Here is a 20,069-nt window from a genome sequence, read left to right as displayed (position 1 = left end):
AGTCCTGGGGGCTGCTTCTGCCTTTAGAGAGCCGGGCGTCTGCTGGTGGAGACCTGGCATCGGTCCACATCCTCACTCTGGCCCCAGACTGAGCTCTGACCTTGGAGGAACCTTGACCTCTGACCCTGGACAGAGCCCTGAACGCTGACCCTGCCTCAAATCAGAGCTCTGACCTTGAAGAGAGCAGTGACCCCTTATTCCTGACAGGGTCTGAGCTTTGACCTCAAACAGAGCCCTGACCTCTGAACCTGGGCAGGGCTCTGACCTCTGACCATTAAGGAAGTCCTGAACCCTCCAGACATAGTCTTCACCCCGACTTTAGGCAGAGCCCACTGGGAACTGCCACTGAGCGGCAGCCCTGGGTGAGACTGTGGACGTCTCTGTGGGTCTGGCCCTCCTTCCTGGGCACAGGCTTGGTGCGTACATCTTAGCAGAGGGCTGGTGGGTTTTGAGAAGGAAAGAGGAAGAGCAGCGCATTCCCCAGGCCTCCTTCAGGCCAGGGTGCGCCAGCCTAAACTTGTGCCCCACGCGACGCATCCACCACTGGTCTGGGCAATGGGAGACCCCACTGCCCCTCGAGGGAGGCCCTGGGCCGGCCACACACCCTCACCTTCCTCTCCGACCCACAGTCACAGCCAAGTGGTGGGGGAGCAAGAGGATCGACTACGCCCTGTACTGCCCTGATGTCCTCACGGCCTTCCCCACCGTGGCCCTGCCCCACCTCTTCCACGCCAGCTACTGGGAGTCCACGGACGTGGTGGCCTTCATCCTGAGACAGGTACCACTGCGCAGTCGCGGGCCTGCCCACAGCCACCGTGAGGGGGTACCGCCCTTCTCCAGCTGGAGAGGAGGCTGTTCTTGCAGACCCTGTTCAGCTTTTGGCCTTGATCCTAAGAGCATGGGGAAGGCACTGGAGCACCTACGTAAGTGGGGAGTGACATGACCAGAGAATGGGCTTCATAAAGACATTGGCTCCTGGGTGACTGATGGTACATTCTCGAAAATTAAATATAAACGACATAGGAGAATGTCCCAGTGTTTCAACTTGGAGACTGGAGTAGTCAGTTCCCACTCCTCACTGGGTCTCAGTGGTCTCGTCTGCAGAACAGAAGGTATAGCAGAAAGGCCGGTGCCTGAAGGACAGCCTGGTTGGGAGGGAGTCTGGGGAGCTGGTAGGGGTCATGACGTTCATGAACAACCGCGATGGCCAAGATCGGGGGTATGGTTTTATATTGGGTTCAATGGGAAGCTGTTACAGGGCTATGAGCAAGGGAAAAGTAGCAACAGGCTTGTGTGTTTTGAAGGCAACCCTGAGGCTGAAGTTGCTGTTTTCAGGGCAGGAGAGGAGCCATGAGGCCTGTTGTGAGGCCATTGCAGGGGTCCAGCTTAGAGAGGAGGCTTGGACTAGGACAGGGAGTGAAGGCAGGATTTCCACAGAGTGGCACGATTTGCGTTACAGTGCGAGCGCTTGCGGATGACCGCGTTGTAGGAGAAAGAGGGGAGCCCAGTACGTCCTGTTTCTCACTTGAGTGACTAAGGTGGTACCATTTCCTGCACGCGGGGAAGAGCAGGGCTGGGCAGGGGGCGGAGGAAAGTGAGTTTTGTGTGTAGGTTCTTGGGGGTGGGAGAGAGTGTGCTAGGCTGGAAGTGGGTCCCCCGCCGGTGGCACCCAGGCCAGGGTGCTCCAGCCCAAACCTGTGCCCCACGTGGCACATCCACCACTGGTCTGAATATGTGAAGTGTGAGATGCCTCTGAGGTGCTGGGATGGAAGGGGAGTAGAGGAGTCTGGAACTTAGAGAAGACATCAAGATTCCAGAGAAAACTATGGGTGTCATCAGAGCTTGGATGGCATTTAAAACTGGTGATGGGTGCCAGACCAAGGGAGCTCCTACAGAGAGGGCAGTTCCGAGATGAGTCCCGGAGCTCCCCCAGGGAGAGGAGGAGAAGCCACTGAAGGAGAGAAGAGGACATCCGTGAGGTTGGAGCACCCAGAGAGTGCAGGGAGAGGACCCCGGAGATAGGTGGGGTGGGAGTCACTGGGGCCTTGGCAAGAATGGCTTCCGTATAATGATTGAGAAGAAGCCTGACTGGAGTGGGTGGAGGAGGGATCAGGTGAGGAAGGGGTTGACAGTGTATGGGCTAAGCCCTCTGTGAGTGCTGCTGTGAAGGACAGCAGGAATGTGGCGGTCACTGGAGAGGCATGAGGAGTCCAAGAGAGTATTTTTTTAAGATGGGCAATATTGTGCGTATTTGAATGCTAAGGAGAGCGATCTAGCAGAGGGAGTCTAATCAGCGCTGCGGAATTGACAGGGGAGCATGGCTGGAGCAATGTCCTCAAGAAGCGAGGAGGGGCTGGGATCAGGACTCGAGCCGGCCTTAAGGAAGGGCCACCTGTTATAACAGAGGGAGGGCAGAGAGTGGGGACAGATAGAGGTGGCTGCCAGGTTTGGGCACAGGGGGGCAGAGATTTCTTTCAGGAAGAGAGACAACGGGGCGACTGCTCTGGCCCCAGCTGTCAGGACACGAATGCAGGGACACAGGTTCTGGGGTCTGCAGCCTCCTGACGGTTCCAGGCTGTGAGGTTGTGGGGTGGCAGGGGCAGGGCTCAGCTGGCCACAAGCTGGTGAGCGCTGACACCCTGGGAGGGAAGCAGAGGAGCCAGAAGACCTGACCGGGGCTTTGCTCGGCTCTTGGCCAGGTGATGCGCTACGAGAGCGTGAACATCAAGGAGAGTGCCCGCCTGGACCCCGCAGCGCTGAGCCCCGCCAACCCTCGGGAGAAGTGGCTTCGTAAGCGGACTCAGGTCAAGCTGAGGGTGCGTGCATGCTCAGTTCGCATGCGGCTGGGACTGCGTCCTCTGGGAGGTGGGGCTGGCCTGGGGGTTGGGGCGTCCGCATGGCAGGTAAGCACTTCGGCTTGGGAGCTCAGCACCCAGACAGGCTAGGGCTCACACTCAGATGAGGCCTAGGCGCTGCAGCTGCAAGCGGTGTGATTTGCTTCCCCAAGGCCTGGTTCCACAGGAGCCCTCAGGGCAGGGGTCCAAGACACTAGGGTTGGTGAGGAGATACCAGTTATGGGGCAATTGCTATATGCCAGGCTACAGTAGATGTGGACTTGAATCAGAAAGAGTCCTGGATCTCAGTCTCAGTTACCATTGCGTATGGCCTGGTGTGATATTTGACAGAGGAAGGCACAGATTAAGACAATTATGGAAAGGATTGTCAGGGCAAATCATTCAGGGATTCTCTGAAGAGGCTCCTCTGTGGGGTATTGAAGGATGAATAGGAGTTTGAGGTATATACGTTTATTTATTCACTCAGCAAACGATCATCAGTGCCTACTCTATCTCAGTCATTCTGGTAGAGAGTGGACCATAGGGTTGTACAGACACAACCATTGCTATGGTAGGTACCTCCAGTCTGGTGAAAAGGCCAGACATGGACCCCAAGAACAGTCCTAAAAGGTAGAAGGAGATCAATCCTTCATGAACCAACTCTTTTTCGGTAAACATATTTATTGAGATAAAATCCACATATCCTATCATTTACCCATTTAGATAGTACAATTCAGTGGATTTTAGTATAGTCACAGATGTGTGCAACAATTACCATGGTCAGTTTTAGAGCTTTTTCATAACCTCCAAAAAGAAGCTCTGTACCCTTTAGCTGACACTCCCTCACTTGCCCCAGGCACTCAGTCACTGACTTTCTGTGCCTGCAGATTTGCCTATTCTGGACATTTCATTTCAATGAAATGATGTAATATGTGACCATTTGTGTCTGACTGTTTCACTGAGCACACTGTCTTCAAGGCTCATCCACGTGGTCGCTGTGTCAGAAATTCCTTTCTGAGGCTGAATAATATCCCGTTGTATGGAGATGCTGTGTTTTGCTTATCCATTCACTGCCTGATGGACATTTGGGTTGTTTTCACCTGTTTGGTTTTTGTTTGTTTGCTTTTGTTTTTGTTTTTGTTTTGTTTTGTTTTTGAGACGGAGTCTTGCTCTGTTGCCCAGGCTGGATGGAGTGCAATGGTGCAATCTCAACTTACTGTAACCTCCCCTCCCGGGTTCAAGTGATTCTTCTGCCTCAGCCTCCTGAGTAGCTGGGATTACAGGTGTTCACCACCACGTCCGGCTAATTTTTATTTTTTATTTTTTGTATTTTTAGTATAGACGGGGTTTCGCCATGTTGGCCACGCTGGTGTTTTCACCTTTTGGCTGCTATGAATAATGCTTCTAGGAACGTCCGTGTATAAGTTTTTGTGTCTTTCATTTCTCCTATGTTTTCATTTCTCTCGCGTATATGCCTAGAAGTGCAATTTCTGGATCAGATGGTAACTCTATGTTTAATCGTATAGCGAACTGCCAGACTGTTTTCCACAGTCACTGTACCATTTCACATTCCCACTGGCAATATATGAGGATTCTGATTTCTCCGCATCTTCAGCAACCCCTGTTATTATCTGTCTGTTTGATTCTAGTCATTCTGGTGGGTATGACGGGGTATTTCATTGTGGTTTTGATTGCATTTGCCTAATGACTAGTGACGCCAGATCTTTTCAGGTGCTTATAATCATGAACCAGCTGCTCCCTGTCCCCTGTCAGTGCACCTGTAAGGCGGCCTGCGTCCCCTACCTGGCTGAGTGTCTCCAGTTTATCTCAGGGACCCCGTGCACATGAGGTGTCTGCAGATATTTGTTGGATTGAATTAAAATGCGTGGGAATCGAAAGGAGGTTGAGAACATGTCTTTGAGGAGTCCGAGGAGTGTTTCTTGGCGATGATGACGCAGAGTCTAGTCACAGCGAATGGGCTGGAATGTGGGGGAAGAGGGCCAGGGATGGCACCTAGAGCCAGTGTGGGGGGCAGGGCGGCGGTGTGAGCGAAGGTCTGGAGGCTGCTGCAGAGCTTGGCAGAAAGGACCAGAAGGTGTGGATGGGGAGCAGCAGGAGACAGACTGAAGAGGTCATTCAGGCAAGGCTTGGAAAGCTAAGCTCAGGATCTGGACTCTACCCAGAGGGCACTGGGGAGCCCGGGAGGGTGTTAATAGATCTGTGCTTTATAAAGACAGAGGATCTGTTGCAGGGACTGCCTTTGAGTAAGGAGCTCCATTAGGAAGCTGTTAGCAGCATCCAGGCGATGTCGTTGTGGGATAGATGATAATGTGGCCAACACAGTAAAGGAATGGTCACTAGATTGAGAGACTAGGGTCTTGGAGGCCAGGCTGGGAGTGGGGGCTGGTCGGGGCCAACACAGGCTGCAGAATGAACTGAAACCAGAAGTGAAGAAGAATAGGGAGGTTGAGACAGTCACAGATAAAATGATGCAGCATCCAGGATTGCTCCAGGATAATCCCGGCGAGGCTGGGGCCAAGGCTGGGGAATTGGGCAAGGGAAGAATGAAACCAGGATGGCCATGAGTTCATTGCTAAGTGGTGGAGCAGGTGTCGGGAATACGAGGCTTTGTTACACTCTTCTTTCTCTCTCTATGCTTGTGCATTTGAAATTTTATCTTTAAAAAAAAAAAAAAAGATAGTACATATCCGTTGGATGTGCGCCGTGATGTAGAAGAAAGAACCAAAGAAAGCCAGTTTCCAGCTCAGGGATCTAGAAGAGAAGGACAGGCTGTGAGGCCAGTTGTCCCCTCAGGGCCAAGCAGAGTCAAAAGCAGAGAACAGGCCAGGCACAGTGGCTCACACCTATAATCCTAGCACTGTGGGAGGATAATCCCAGCACTGTGGGAGGCCAAGGCAGGCAGATCACCTGAGGTCGGGAGTTCGAGACCAGCCTGATCAACATGGAGAAACCCTGTCTCTATTAAAAATATGAAATTAGTCAGGCGTGGAGGCACACGCCTGTAATCTCAGCTACTCGGGAGGCTGAGGCAGGAGAATTGCTTGAACCCGGGAGGCGGAGGTTGCGGTGAGCCGAGATCGCACCATGGCACTCCAGCCTGGGCGACAAGAGCAAAACTCCGTCTCAAAAACACAAAACAAAACAAACAAACAAACAAAAGCAGAGAACGTACAATGGCAGGAAGCCCTGTGCGCCTTTGGAGGACTCATGTCAGACAGCGTGTGGGAGACTCACGGTCCGTTTTTCTCCCACGTTCCCTGGGAACACGTCTCTGAAACTCTAGCAGAAGTTAGTAGGGAGACATGATTCAGCAGGCTGATATGCCTCCAGCCAGTCTGAGGCACACTGCAATGATAAAGGAAGGTTGAGCCTCCCTTGCAAGGACTGAGCCAGCTTCTTTCTGTCCTTCCAGAATGTCACGGCTAATCACCGGGCCAACGATGTGATTGCTGCTGAAGATGGCCCCCAGGTCCTGGTGGGGCGGTTCATGTACGGTCCCCTCGACATGGTGGCTCTGACTGGAGAGAAGGTACCCGGGGCTAGGCCTCCCCTCCTCAGCCAGTCCACCTGCACCAGGTGCCTCGTGGAACCACATGGCGTGTGGGGTGAGGGTGCCAGGAGGGCCGAGTTACCTGGGGTGGAAGCACAGGGCCAGGAGTCACTCACCTGCTTGGGCGGGCCGGGAAGGGCGAGCAAGGAGGAAAGGATGGGCTCAGAGTATCCGAGGATGAATGAGGAGCCAGGGTGGCAGGAGCCAGGGAATGTCAGGCAGGGACCTCAGCCCAAATTTCCCTTGCCCAGCCCCTCTGCCAAGCCTGTAGCCCCTCAGCCTTCAGGGAATCCCCTGACCCCCTTCACTGCCACAGGTGGACATCCTGGTAATGGCAGAGCCATCCTCAGGCCGCTGGGTACACCTGGACACGGAGATCACCAACAGTAGCGGTCGAATCACATACAACGTGCCGCGGCCCCGGCGCCTGGGGGTCGGCGTCTATCCTGTGAAGATGGTCGTCAGGTAAGACCCAGGGGCCATTCTCAGGGGGGTTTCTCTCATTTCCATGGCCCTTCCAGCCAGGCCTGTCTAGAATTTGGGGTCCTCGGGGTTCTTTTTGGGCCCCCATCTCTGTCTGCATGGACAGAAGTGGATGGGAGAGGTCACCAGCCGTGGCATCAGGAGATGCCACCCAGGTGCTCTCTGACCTTGACCCAGACTGAGCTCTGACTGCAGCTACAGGCTGACCTCTGGCTTCCGGCTAACGTCTGACCCTGACCTCACGGCTGACCACAGGCAGGTTTCTTTCAGGGGCGACCAGACCTGTGCCATGAGCTACCTCACGGTGTTGCCCCGGGGCATGGAGTGCGTCGTGTTCAGCATTGACGGGTCCTTTGCGGCCAGCGTGTCTATCATGGGAAGCGACCCCAAGGTCCGGCCGGGTGCAGTGGACGTTGTCCGGTGAGTGCCACCTTCCACGAGGGGTATGTCTCCCTAGGGGGCAGGAGCCAGCAGCCCTGGGGGAAATATGTTGTTTTTCTGATTTGCTCCAGGAATTCTACTGGTCTCTGGGGCTGCAAGCTGGGAAGCCCTGGCTTTACCTCCAATAGTAATTTATTGAGTGTCCCTGGGAAAATTTCTCCTGCTTTCTAGACCTCAGATTGTCTGTTTCTTCCTCTCTCCCTCCCTCCCTCTCTCCCTCCTTCCTTCTCTCCCTGCCTCCCTCCCTCCACTCATGCACGAATCCATCCCTTTCTGAGGCCCACTGTGGCCAGGCTGTGTGCTGGGCACTGATGCAGAGTGAGCTCTTAAGTTGGAGGAAACTCAGGGTCTGGTGGGGAAAATGAGTCACAGGCATGAGAAAGTGTAACCCAGGACTCCAAGTGATCAGAACCTCAAGAGTAGGACAGATGCCAGGCACTGGAAGTTCTTGGGGGCTGGAGACTGCCCTGCCTCACCCCAGTAACAGTGATGGCTTTGGGGAGAGAAGACGGGCCTGGCTCCTGGGCTCCCGGGAGACTGCTGCCCTCGAGATGCCCAGCAGCTCCGTAGGAACAGGCCTAGTCAGGCTCAAGCCCATTTCAGGGGGCTAACCTTCCCCTTGTAGGGCTAGGTCGTTTGTTGCCCTTATAACAAATCCCTCCAGCATCACGGTCCCCCTCCCACTGCAGGAAAGGGGAGGCTGTGGTCCTTCCTCTCTGGGGGTCCATGGTCCTCCCACTGCCTTCCATGGGCTCCAGGGGCCACATGGTGCTGACCAAACCTCGACAGTCATCAGAAACTCCCCTTTTCGTAAACATATCACTGGGCCCCACATCAGAACTAACCAGAATCCCTGAGGTGACCCCTGTACCCCTGCATTAGTGTAAAGCATCCCCAGATCCCTCAGACCATCACCCAGGTTTAGAACTCCCCATCTCTGTTAGCCTGTTCTGGTGGCAGGTGCCATATAGGTGCCCAACCAGGTCTGGGCTTATCTGACATCTTGCATCCAGGATTCTGCATGAAGTCAGCCAAGAGAGCTATCCCCCTGTGCTGTGAGAGCACAGAGGAAAGAGGCTGATTCTGCCCGGGAAGCAGGGAAGGCTTCCTGGAGGAAGGGGGGTCTTGAAAGATGGAAGATGTGAATATCAGGAGATGGAGCCATGAGAGCTGTCTAGGGGAGAGCTATGTAGCAGAAAAGCCCAGGGCTTGTCCAGCGGCCGCAAAGCAGCTCTGGGTGGGCTGGGGGGATCCCATATGCAAGGGCAGAGCAGGGACATGGCCACAGAGGCAGAGAGAGGCCTTGAGGCTCTACCTCAGGGTGCTGGGGAGCTGGAGATGCTGTTGGGCAAAGGAGTGGTGGGGTTAGATTTGTGGTGTACAGAAATCACCATGAAAACACTGTGGAGGATGATAATAAAGCCAGCCACACCAAGCACACCACCTTGCTACGCATGTTTGGGATTAATTCCTTTCATCTTTAGGACAACCTTATGGGGTAGTTCATATTATTATGCCCGTTTTACAGAGGGGGAAACTGAAACCCTGGGAGGTTGGGGAGGGTTGAGTAATCTGCCCAGGGTTACAGGGCTCAGGTTAGATATGGGTAGGAGCGGGGGTGCAGGGAAAGAGGCCGACCAGGAGGCTTTTGTAATGGCCCAGGAGAGAGATGCGGCCTGGGCTAAGGATGAGAAGCAGGGCTTAAGTGAGAGGGCTGGGGGATGGCGGTGTAAAGAGTCTGGCCTGGTGAAACGGAAAGGCTTTCTTCCTGGAGGAGGAGGGAGGGAGGCACAGGGAACAGGGGGGAATGAAAGGCGCCTATCTCTGGCTCTGAAGCGGCTGTGAGCAGAGGGGTCAGGGGTGAGGAGATGAGTTTGGATGTGGGCCTGCAGCACCTGGAGGCCATCCAGGGGAGATGTCCAGGGCTCAACCGGGAGAGGGGATTCGGGATCCCCCTTGTTCTCCCTAGCACGCCTCAGACTCGTCCCTCTGACGTCTCAGGAGGGCAGCTATGGTCAGGGCAGGCTTCTGGGCATCAGGTGGTCTGCACTGGGCAGGGCTGGACCCTTCTAATGCCGTCTCGCCAGGCACTGGCAGGACCTGGGCTACATGATCCTTTACATCACGGGGCGGCCGGACATGCAGAAGCAGCGGGTGGTGTCGTGGCTGTCCCAGCACAACTTCCCACAGGGCATGATCTTCTTCTCGGACGGGCTGGTGCACGACCCGCTGCGGCAGAAGGCCATCTTCCTGCGCAACCTCATGCAGGAGGTGAGTGGCCAGCTCGGGGCAGGGGCGGGGCCTCCACAACTTGAGAGCCCAACCCTCCTCTTCACCACTCCCCGCCTCCCTCCCCCGGGGTGAGGCCTCATGATGTGCAGTCTACAAATCCCATTCCTGTGGATCTGGTGGGTCCTCTAGCAGCCCTGTGAGGTAGGTTATTAGTCTCGTCATTTACAGAGGAGAAAGGTGAGGCTGCAGCGACTTGCCCTAGATCTGAGTCAGACTTTCGTCCTTGATCTCCTGACTCTTGTCTCTACATCTGGCCATTCATCCAGTAGACATTTAAATGGCGATTGTTCCTTACTCTGTGCTTGTTGGGGCTGCACAGAGACAAACAGAACCAGGGGGGCAGAGGATGTGCTTTCCGTGACCCAGATGTGCTTTCCGTGACCCGGATGTGCTTTCCGTGACCAAAGCTGTGGTTCCCATTAGCAGCACCAGGGAACTCAGGAGAAGTGCAAATTCTCTGCCCTGCCTCGCCCCCCACCCTCTTAGACCTACTCAATCAGAAACTCTGGGGAGGGGCTCAGGAACCTTTTCACAAGCCCTCCAGGGGATTCTGATGCACAGAAAAATAAATCAAGAATCCCTGACCTAGAGCAGAGCAGGCATTAACATATAATGACCAAACCCAGCCCACAGCCTGTCTTGTTGTGACTGGTCAGCTAAGGATGGTTTTTACACTTTCAAATGGATGGAGAGAATAATCAAAGGAATGATACTTCATGACATGAAAATTACATGAATTTCAATGTCTCTAAATCAAAAACGTTTGATTGGAACACAGCCAAGCTCATCTGTGTACATATTGTCTATGATTGCTTTTGCAGTACAACAGCAGAATTGAGTAGTGGTGACACAGTGCGAAGCCTGAGATCGTTACTATCTGGTCTTTCAAAGAAAAAGTCTGCAAATCCCTGATCTAGAGGAGGAAGGACATGTCAATTGATAACTAGTGGTGTGTGGTTGAAAAAGGCTCTTTTAGTAAACAGAGGAGAAAGGACTTCAGTTTGTCCAGGGAGGGCAGGGAAGGCTGCTAGGAGGGTGGTAACTTTTGAGCTGAGTCTTGAAGCATGAGTTTGTCAGGTAGACAGTGAAACGGCATGTGCAAAGGCATGGAGGCAGGAGAGAGCTTGGGACGTTCTCAGAGCTGCGGGCATCCAGGCTTGGGGTAAGTGCAGGCAGGGTTAGACCCAGGGCAAGTGGGAGCTGAGCCCTCAGAGGTCATCAGGGGCCCAAACTTGGCAGATCTTGAAAACATTGGAAACCAGGCCAAGATCACAAATTCTCTGCTGAGGGTCATGGAGAGCCACGGAAGAGTTTAAAGCAGGGAAGTGGTCCTGTCTAACTTGGCGTGTACAAAGATCCCATTGGAGAACAGACTGGCAGGAGAAACCAGAGGCAGGGAGGCCAGTGAGGGGGCTGTCGCCCAAGCAAAACACAGGAAGACCATAATCCAGGCGATGATGAGCACGGGATGGAGAGAAAAGCATGGACAGGATTAGGAGGTGGAATAGTCAGGACTCAGGGATGGCTGGACGCAGAGAGCGAGGAGTTCTAAGTTGCCCGTGCTGGGTGACCAGGAGGGATCCAGGTGCTACACACCTGACCAAGGTCTCCATGGAGGCAGAGCCTGTCCGTTCTGCTCACCAATATAGCTTCTGGTTTGGGGGCGATGATGCTGCGTGATAGGGACTCGATAAATGTTGGTAGAATTAATCAATGAATGAGTGAGTGAATGAGAGGGGACACGAGAGGAGGACCAGGCTGGAGGGAGATGAGCTCAGCTGTGGACACGTCAAGGCTGATACGGCCATGGGACCTGATATGGCTTAGGGTAGGTCTGGGCTGCAGGTGGAGACTGGGAAGCAGACGCAGAGGACGGATCAGTGGAGCCACGAGAAGGGAGGCGAAGCATGAGAAAAGGCTGTGCTGGGCCTCTGAGAGCAGCACAAGGAGCGGCTGAGGAACCAGGAGGAGAGTGAGGGGGAGGAGGGCTAGGAGAGAGAGGCTACAGTTATTGGGAGGAGAGGGCTTCAAGGAGCTAGTGCCCCTCTTGCCAAGGGTGTGGGATGCTGAGAACTGTCCACTAGACAAAGATTGGCCACCAGATGACCTTGTGAGGAAAAGACAATTTGGAAGGATAAGGGGGCAAAAGTAGTAGGGAGAGGAGCAGAGAAGGTGGGTGTCAGCTGGGAGGGTCATGAGGCAGCCAGGCAGGGTCCCCTGAGCTAGAGGATCCCAGTTATAGGAGTGATCTCAGGTGAATGAGGAGGTGGAAGGGCCAGACGAAGAGGCGCTGCTCCACCCTCTGAGCCAGCTGGGGATACACCAACCACTGAGGTGAGGGGCAGCGGGCTGAGGAAGCCCTCTCCTTGGTCCAGCATCGAAGGCAGCCACCTGCAGGACAGGGTAGGGCTCAGGGAAGGACAGGAAGAAGATGGAGGGTGACAGCTGCGTGGCTCTGTGTTTCTTCAGCAGCTCTCAGTGAGCAGCGTATACAAATACACAAGGTGGATAGTGGAAAATTTCCAGGGCTGAGATTTGGGGCTGGGCGGGTGTGGGAGGAGGATGAAGAGGTGAGAGAATCTGGGGTGGAGGCAGAGGACACAGGGACGCTGCGGGTCACTCAGGCAGGATGAGGAAGGGGTGAGGCAGCAGGGCTGGTGCAGAAAGCACAAGTGTCGGTGAGGCTGAGAGCAGCCAGCTGGGGGCTGGCGGAGAAGTGGCAGGGAGGGGGCAGAAACCCTGGGCGCAGCGGACTTGTGGAAGTTCACAGTTAGAGGGGCAGGTTCTGAGTTCGGTCCCGGAAGTGACGGCCACTGACGTGAAAGAAGGTGCAAAGCTGCGAGGCGGGGTGGGAGGTGGTAGATCCCTCGCGTCACTCTGACTGTGGCTCATTCCAGCGATGGTGGGGATTGGGAGGGAGGAAAGCTGTGACCCAGGACCAAAGTCTCCAGTGGCTTCAGAGGAGCGTGAGTGGGAGAAAAAGAGGATGACAGGGACAGGAGGCAGCTGGGTGGCCAGCACCTCACAGGAGGAGGCAGTTTGATCCGGTGTATCCCAGGGAGAGGGGGGGAACGGTGATGGTCTGGAAGTGCCCTGGAGCAAGGCAGACCTTGTGCAGTTCTCTGAATTGAATTGGGGATTCTGGGGGGCGGTGTGGGGGGAGACAGTCATTACACCAGCCAGCGAGAGGCAGTGGGCGCACGGCAAGCTGCAGCGTGGAGCGGTGTGGACGGTACAGGATCAGAAGCCAGGCAGAACTGGCCTCCAGTCTTGGCCCTGTGAGCCAGAAACCTGGAACTCAATTTCCTTATCCACAAAGGAACGTTTGGCTTCATCATTACTTAACCTGAGCGTACTGCTGGAGGCGGGACCGGTAAATGGTGTGGTCACGACTGTTTACCGGGCAGAGTCCTGGGATGGGCCTGGGGTGCAGGGAGGGGCAGCCACTCTGGGGGTTCATTCCTGACACAGGGTGGCCCCATGGCTTGGAGTCTACCAGAGTGCCCATAGAGGGTCCCCAAGCGGGGGCTCCCTGGGGTTGGCCTGGGAAGGCTTTCCGGGGGTAGGCTGGCCTCACTCTCCCTCCGTGCCTGCCCTGTGTTTCAGTGCTTCATCAAAATCAGTGCGGCCTACGGCTCCACAAAGGACATCTCTGTGTACAGCGTGCTGGGCCTGCCTGCCTCCCAGATCTTCATCGTGGGCAGGTCCACCAAGAAGTACCAAACCCAGTGCCAGGTGGGTGGAGGCGGGGCTGGAGGCGGGGGGTTGTGAGGGAGGTCAGGGAAAGGGATGGAGGGAGTGGGCACTTCATTCATTCATTTGTTCATTCCCACATTGGCTCATTCATTTATTCAGCAAACACTTCGGGGTACCTGCCTTGGGCCAGGGCCTGTGTTGGGTGCAGGGAGAGAATCCCAAGTGGAGTCGGATGCAATGAACTTCAGTGTAGTGGTGAGATGGCACACGTGCAGTTGGTGACAGTGGAGTGTAGCAAGTGCCATGATGTATGATGGGGGGCTCAGGGAATTGCGGGGCCCTGGAGAGGGACCCAGACTCCCGGGCAAGGTTGGGTTTCTGGAATTTGAAGGAATGGTCCAGGAAGGGCCTGAGACTGAGAAGAGTATCTGTGGCAGAGGCAGCAGCAAAAGGCAAGGTCAGGAGGTGACAAAGAACATGTATATTCTGGGAACTGCCAGTGACTCAGCTTGGCTGCGTGGGACGTGAGCTGGGAGGGGACAGAGGGGGCTGGAACGGTCAGTGCAGCCACGATGGCCTGTGTGGGGACTCTGCAAGAGTGGGATGAGCAGGTGTGTGATTCAGGAAGCTCCCTCAGGCTGTCGTTGGAAGGTGGTTCAGAGGAAGGAAAGAAAAGCTGAGAGGGAGCTGAAGAGAAAGTGGAGGGTCTGAGAGGCATTGTTTGGTAGGAGATGGATTGGGTTTGGTAATGCCCAGACGGATGGGCAGGATGAGAGAAAGGGAAAGCGGAGGACAGCGCCTTGGTTTGTGGCTTGGGTGACCACGTAGGAGGTGCCACTACTGGAATCGTACAGCAGGTGGAAGGGAAGGAGGTGACCTCCCTCTGGGGCACGTCAAGTGCGCAGTGCCTAAGAGTGACCCTCGGGTAGAGGGTCCGGAGATGGTGGTGTTTCTGAGTTGGGAACTCAGGACCCGCTTCTCAAACTCTAAAGTGCCCAGGCGTCACCTGGAGATCTTGTTGATGTGCCTATTCTGATTCCATAGGCCTGGGGCGGGGAGAGGGCCTGAGGCTCCGCCTAACAAGGGGCCAGGTGGTGGTGATGCTGCCAGTCCATGGACCACATATCGAGTAGCCAGGTTCTGGGCACAGCCGAAAGGACTGGCAAGGAGGGCAGCCGCGGGGCTCAGAAAAGTGACAAGAGGCATGGAGAGGCCACATGGTGGGAGGGACTTGGCAGGATTCTAGTGAGCCAAGTGACAAGGATGGGTGCTTCCCCACCCTCAAGCAACCCATAGGCCAGGTGCCCTGGCTCATGCCTGTAATCCTGGCGCTTTGATATGCAGGATTCCTTGAGCCCAGGGTTCAAGGCCAGCCCTGGCAACACGGCAAGATGCAGTTTCTACAAAAAATTTAAAAAATGAGCTGGGCGTGGTGGCATGTACCCGTGGTCCCAGTCACTTGGGAGGCTGAGGCTGGAGGATTGCTTGAGCTGGCGAGGCTAAGACTGCAGTGAGCTGAGACTGGGCTACTGCACTCCAGCCTGGGTGACACAGTGAGACCCTATCTCAAATAAATAAATAAATAAATAAATAAAAATAAAATAGGAATGAAAATCCAGAGAACTCTGGTGTGACCCACGGGTACAGGTAGACATGCATGGTTGTCCAAAGCGGGATGGGGACTCGGGGACACTAAAGAGCTCAGGCTTCCCCGGGCTTCCTCGGAGAAGCTGGAGGTGCCTCCATAGAGTGTTCCTGGGAAATGATGGGGACAGGATCAGGATCAGGGGCCTGCCCCGCCCCTCCACCTGATGCCTGTCCCCTCCCCGCCCTTCTTCCCCCTCACCTCTTCTCCCTCCCCTCCTCCTCTCCTCCCCTCCCCTCTTCCCCCTCCCCTCCCCTCTTCCCCCTCCCCTCCCCTCTTCCCCCTCCCCTCCCCTCTTCCCCCCTCCCCTCCTTCCCCTCCCCTCCTCTTCCCTCCCCTCACCTCTTCTCCCCTCCCTTCTTTCCCCTCCCCTCCTTCTCCCCCCTTCCCTCCCCTTTCCTCCCCTCTTCTTCCCTCCCCTCTTCTCCCTCCCTCCCATCTTGCCCCCTCCCCTCCCCTTTCCCCTCCCTTCCCTTCCCCTCTTCCCCCTCCCCTCCCTCCCCTCTTGCCCCCCTCCCCTCCCCTTTCCCCTCCTTTCCCTTCCCCTCTTCACCCTCCCCTCCCTCCCCTTTCCCCCTCCTTTCCCTTCCCTTCTTCCCCCTCCCCTCCCCTCCTCCCCCTCCCTTCTTCTCTTCCCCCTCCCCTCCCCTCTTCCCCTGCCCTGCCCTGCCCTGCCCTGCCCTGCCCTCCGCAGTTCCTGAGCGAGGGCTACGCTGCACACCTGGCCGCGCTGGAGGCCAGCCACCGCTCACGCCCAAAGAAGAACAACTCGCGCATGATCCTGCGCAAGGGCAGCTTCGGGCTGCACGCGCAGCCGGAGTTCCTGCGGAAGCGCAACCACCTGCGCAGAACCATGTCGGTGCAGCAGCCCGACCCGCCCGCCGTCAACCCCAAGCCCGAGCGGGCCCAGAGCCAGCCCGAGTCCGACAAGGACCACGAGCGGCCGCTGCCCGCGCTCAGCTGGGCACGTGGGCCCCCCAAGTTCGAGTCGGTGCCCTGAGGGGTGGGCTGTGCTCAGAGCAGGGGTGGGGGGCCCAATCAGGCTGCCTGCAGGGACGGGAGGGGGCTGCCCTCTCCCTGACACAGGCGTTTTCCTGCTTTTTCCCTCCCGTGTCTGTCCAGCAGTGTCCGACCAGAGCGGGGAGGGATCCTGCCCGACCCCGGGGGGGCTCCGTGAGCTGCCACAAGGGGAGATCCGGGGGTCTCGGTGCAGCCGCTGCTGCCTCCCACGTGCCTGCGACTGCAAGCCCAAGTCAGGGTTCATGTTTGTGTCATCCTGGGGGCAGGCTTGCCTGGAGCTGGAGCGTTTGGGCAAACTCGACCACCCTCCTGCGTCCCCAGGCTTCACAGCCAGCTAGGCAGGCCCTCAAGGGGGCAGCCCCAGCCTCGGGACCAAACGCCGCTGGCAGGCTCAGCCTCTCCACTGTCTTGTGGAGGCGTGAGTGGCATTTGTGCCCGCCCTCCCTGTGGTCCTGGATCACCATTTTGGGGTTGGCGCTCTTACGGCAAGATGGCCACTTTCTGGGAGTGAGAGCACATCCCTGGTCTCTGTCCACAGCCCTCGGGGGGTGGGGTCTGGTGCTGACGGTCTGTCCTGCAGCTGTCCATTGTCCCCAACCCCCCCTTGTCCTCAGTGTCCTCACCATTTCCCTGTGGCCCTGGAGGCCAGGGGTTCCTCTTCCCGGAGCCCTGCCTCATGCCCTCCCTTGGGAGGCTGCAGCCTTGGGCTCTGGCTCAGCTGGGCTGGCTGTGAGCCCCTGAGCTGGTTGCTTGCCCTCTCTGGGCCCCGTCTTCCTTCTGTTATTGGAGAAGTCCCCCTAGCTGAGATTGGTGTGAGTTTTTGACTCACAAGATGTCCTGCAGTTTGGCCCATTGAGGCTCTTCAGGCCTAACGGTCCCTCCGTGTGTCCTGTGACCCGTACCTTTCACACAGCCTGCGAGAGGGGGTCTGGGTGGGCTGGAAAGGAGGAGCTTTTAAAGGAGCCTCTCTGGGTGGGCTGGGAAGGGACCCCTACTCCACGGAGAGGCGCAGCTGGTTTGCCTTGCACTGATGCTCAAACCGGGTGTCCCAGGGACAACCCACCTCCATCTCCTGCCAAAAGGTTAGTGATCTGGCTCCCCATAACCCCAGCTCTGCCAGGACCCTTCTATCTTTTTTGGCTCCTGGAGGCATAGAGCTGAGATTCCAGGGTTCTAGGGGTTCCTGGAAATTTGGCTCCAACTGTTGTATTCTCTTCCCTTTCCCCTGCTGCTCAGTTTGTGCCCATAATCTCCTCCTGGGTAGTCCCCTGAGGTTGGCAGGACTTGGCCCTTCTGGGGCCCCCTAAAGCCTGCTCAGGCCCTCCTGCTGCTGAACCTTGGCCTGGGCACTGGTTTCCTGCATCCTGGAAAACCCCGACTCCCTGGCCCAGGCCCACACCTGCTGTGTGGGGTTGCCCAGGTGGCCGCTGAGCCCCCATGGGCTGCCACTGAGGCCGGTCCCAGCAATTTCAGCCAGGCTGCCCCAGGGCCCAGACGTCTGTATACACAGCAGGCACCTGTGTCAGCTCAGTGTCGCTTCTGCTCAATGTCTACCTCTCGCGGCTCCCATGCAGCCCATGACGCTGCTGACGGGGGCGGCTGGCACCACCATTGTGAATTGCCTGGCAAATTGGGTGCCCTCCTGGGGCTGGAGGGGTCTGGGCTCCTAGCCCCCATCCCTGCTCTCTCCCCTAGAAATGTGTCTTCAGTCTGCCAGCTCTTCTGCTCTACTTCCAGTGCTGCATCCTGCACTCAAGCCCAGGGCTGCTGGCGAGTCTGTGGGGAGGAGTGCGGATCAGGCTCAGCCTCAGCCTCAGCCTCCACCTCCTCTATGGTCCTGTCTCCTGGCGGTTTGCAGGTGCCCATCCCCCCTTTAACATTTCACAGTTCTTGGCTTTCCAAAGGCACCAGCTCATATGGCATAACCACCTCAACCCTAATCCTTCCCAAAAATATCCTGATTTAAACTTGGGCAGATTTAGTCTGATTCTTGAAAACTCTACCATTTCCTTTTTGCAGAAGGCACCGATTAAACTGAAATGATAAAATAATTAGTATGAGGTACTTTGCTCCCAGTTAGATTCCCTCTTCCCTGAGAACCCCAGGCTAGGCGAGAGAGGGAGAGAGAGAGAGAGAAAGAGTGAGAGAGAAAGAAAGAGAGAGAAAGGAAGGCAGAGAGAGAGAGGAAGACAGACAGAAAGAGAAAGGAAGACAGAGGAAGACAGAGAAAGAGAAAGGAAGACAGAGAGAGAGAGAGAGGAAGACAGAGAGAGAGAGAGAGTACATGAGTCAGGATCCCTGGGGAATTTGAAGTCAGTGTGACCAGGATTCTGTGGCTCTGGGGTCAGAGCTGGGACACAGGACCCAGCAGGACGGCCACCTGTTTTGGCCCTTTGTTTTGGAAGCAGCTCTGGGTCCAGGCAGCAAGCAGGTAGGAAGATCGGGGCTTTGGCTGACGATGCACACATGCGATGCTGATGGTGTACAGTGAGAGACTGTGAACACAACAACTGGAGCTGTAGTTGGTGTGTGTGAACGTGTGTAGATGCGGTTCTGTTTAGTGGCGAGACAACGTATGTTTCAGTCCTGCTTTCACGGCAACTGTGTAATGCATATGCACTTTCTATACTAGTGGTTTCTTCAGTTTTGTCCGTCCAGTTAAGTTGGAGAAAGAACCAAGTTGTGTTGTTCTTGGGAGCGGGTGCCGCTGCCTCTCCTTGAGTAGTTCTGTGACCCCCCCAGTCCAACTGTTTTCTAGAGAGTTCTTCTAGCTTCTGGTATGCCTGCACTCCAGCAGCTGGAGACAGATCTTCCCGCCTGACCAAAGCTCCTTGTTTCTTGAGTGGCACGTTTGTTCTTCCCGATCCGGCGGCTGTCGCGACTGAGGGCCTGCCTGCCACCCTCCTGTATCATTTGCCCTGTTAGGGTTCAGGGTGTGTCCTTAGCCCAGGACCTGCTCTTCCAGCATCGTGGGTTTTTTCCAAAAGAGTTCAACGGCTCCCTTGAGCTCCGTAAAATATTTCTTTTTTTTAAAAAAAGACTCCTTTCATGCATTGGGATGAATGGTCCTCTTGTCTGGGTGCTGGGCTACAGCAAACAAATGTGTTTGAATCCCAGTATTCCAGAGTTTTCCGGCGGTGGGCTCTCTGGAAGAGACGAGGCTGGAGTTCACATTTTTTAAACTGCGTTTTTACCCCTTTGGGACCCATTCCTGTGTCCTGGAGTCTTTCATGAGGCACGTGGGTCCCCTGCATCCTCACACTCCCCCCCAGCCCAGGTGCAGCCCCAGGAGGGGTGCCCTGACCCCGCCTTAATCAACCACCTTTCCCACCGAATCCCATCTGGGGGGGGGTTTGGGTGCCAAGTGCCCTGGAAACCTATTGTCTTTTGGCTCTGCCAAAAGAAACATTCCCTCCTTCCTTTCCTTCCGGGCTTGGGGGAACCTTCTTAAAAATCATAGTTAGGGTTAAGTCCAAGCACTGAGGCCTGATCTGGGCTCTGCTCTCCTTGTTGAGAAACTAACAGACAGTTGGGAGGAAAATCCGAATTTGACTCCACCCTCTTTAGGGCAAAGGAGAAGCAGGTGACCCAAGGAGGGGCAGGCCAGAGGAGGGTGACTCCTGCACAGGGACCCCCGCCCTCAGACCCCGCTGTCCTTTTCTATTTGTTTACTTGGCGGTGGCAGCCAGTCTGACCCTGTCTGTGGTCTGACTGTTCCTAAGTGTGTAACTTTCAGTATTATCTGTGACAGACGGTTCTGTGGTGAAAAAGGTTTATTATATTCCTTATGGCTGCCTTGTACAAAATCCGTTAGAAACGCTAATGTAAGATATCAGATTTCTAACAAGACAAAAACAGCATTATGGAGTTAAAAGATTTTTACAACTGGTCTTGATTTTGATGTGAGCTGGTTTTTAGCTCTCAAATGTTGTCACTTAAATAAAAACCTTATTTGCCTTTATGGTGTGTTTGCGTCCGAACTAAGTTGAGAAGCCTTTCCCTTTATACATGTTCTCCCTGGGATGGGTTTCGGGGGCAGACTGGCTCAGAGCAGAGGTGGATGAGGGCCAGACCCCAGACCACAAGT

The 20,069-nt window shown here is 55.6% G+C and overlaps 1 protein-coding gene across 1 annotated transcript in view; it reads left to right on the top strand.

Moving 5' to 3' along the window:
* Positions 1–19,943, top strand: part of PITPNM3 (PITPNM family member 3) — a 106,439-nt gene extending 86,496 nt beyond the window's left edge. The window contains exons 13-20 of the mRNA XM_008010041.3: positions 630–778; positions 2,700–2,816; positions 6,268–6,384; positions 6,722–6,870; positions 7,159–7,308; positions 9,417–9,600; positions 13,228–13,356; positions 15,657–19,943. Of these exons, the coding sequence (XP_008008232.3) occupies positions 630–778; positions 2,700–2,816; positions 6,268–6,384; positions 6,722–6,870; positions 7,159–7,308; positions 9,417–9,600; positions 13,228–13,356; positions 15,657–15,962 (1,301 nt within the window). The 3' untranslated portion in view covers positions 15,963–19,943. The remainder of the gene's footprint in view (positions 1–629; positions 779–2,699; positions 2,817–6,267; positions 6,385–6,721; positions 6,871–7,158; positions 7,309–9,416; positions 9,601–13,227; positions 13,357–15,656) is intronic.
* The last annotated feature ends 126 nt before the right edge of the window (positions 19,944–20,069 follow it).

This window comes from Chlorocebus sabaeus, chromosome 16 (assembly GCF_047675955.1).
Source record: "Chlorocebus sabaeus isolate Y175 chromosome 16, mChlSab1.0.hap1, whole genome shotgun sequence".
In the NCBI taxonomy this organism is placed as follows: Eukaryota; Metazoa; Chordata; class Mammalia; order Primates; family Cercopithecidae; genus Chlorocebus; species Chlorocebus sabaeus.
This window is presented reverse-complemented; position numbering and strand designations above follow the sequence as displayed.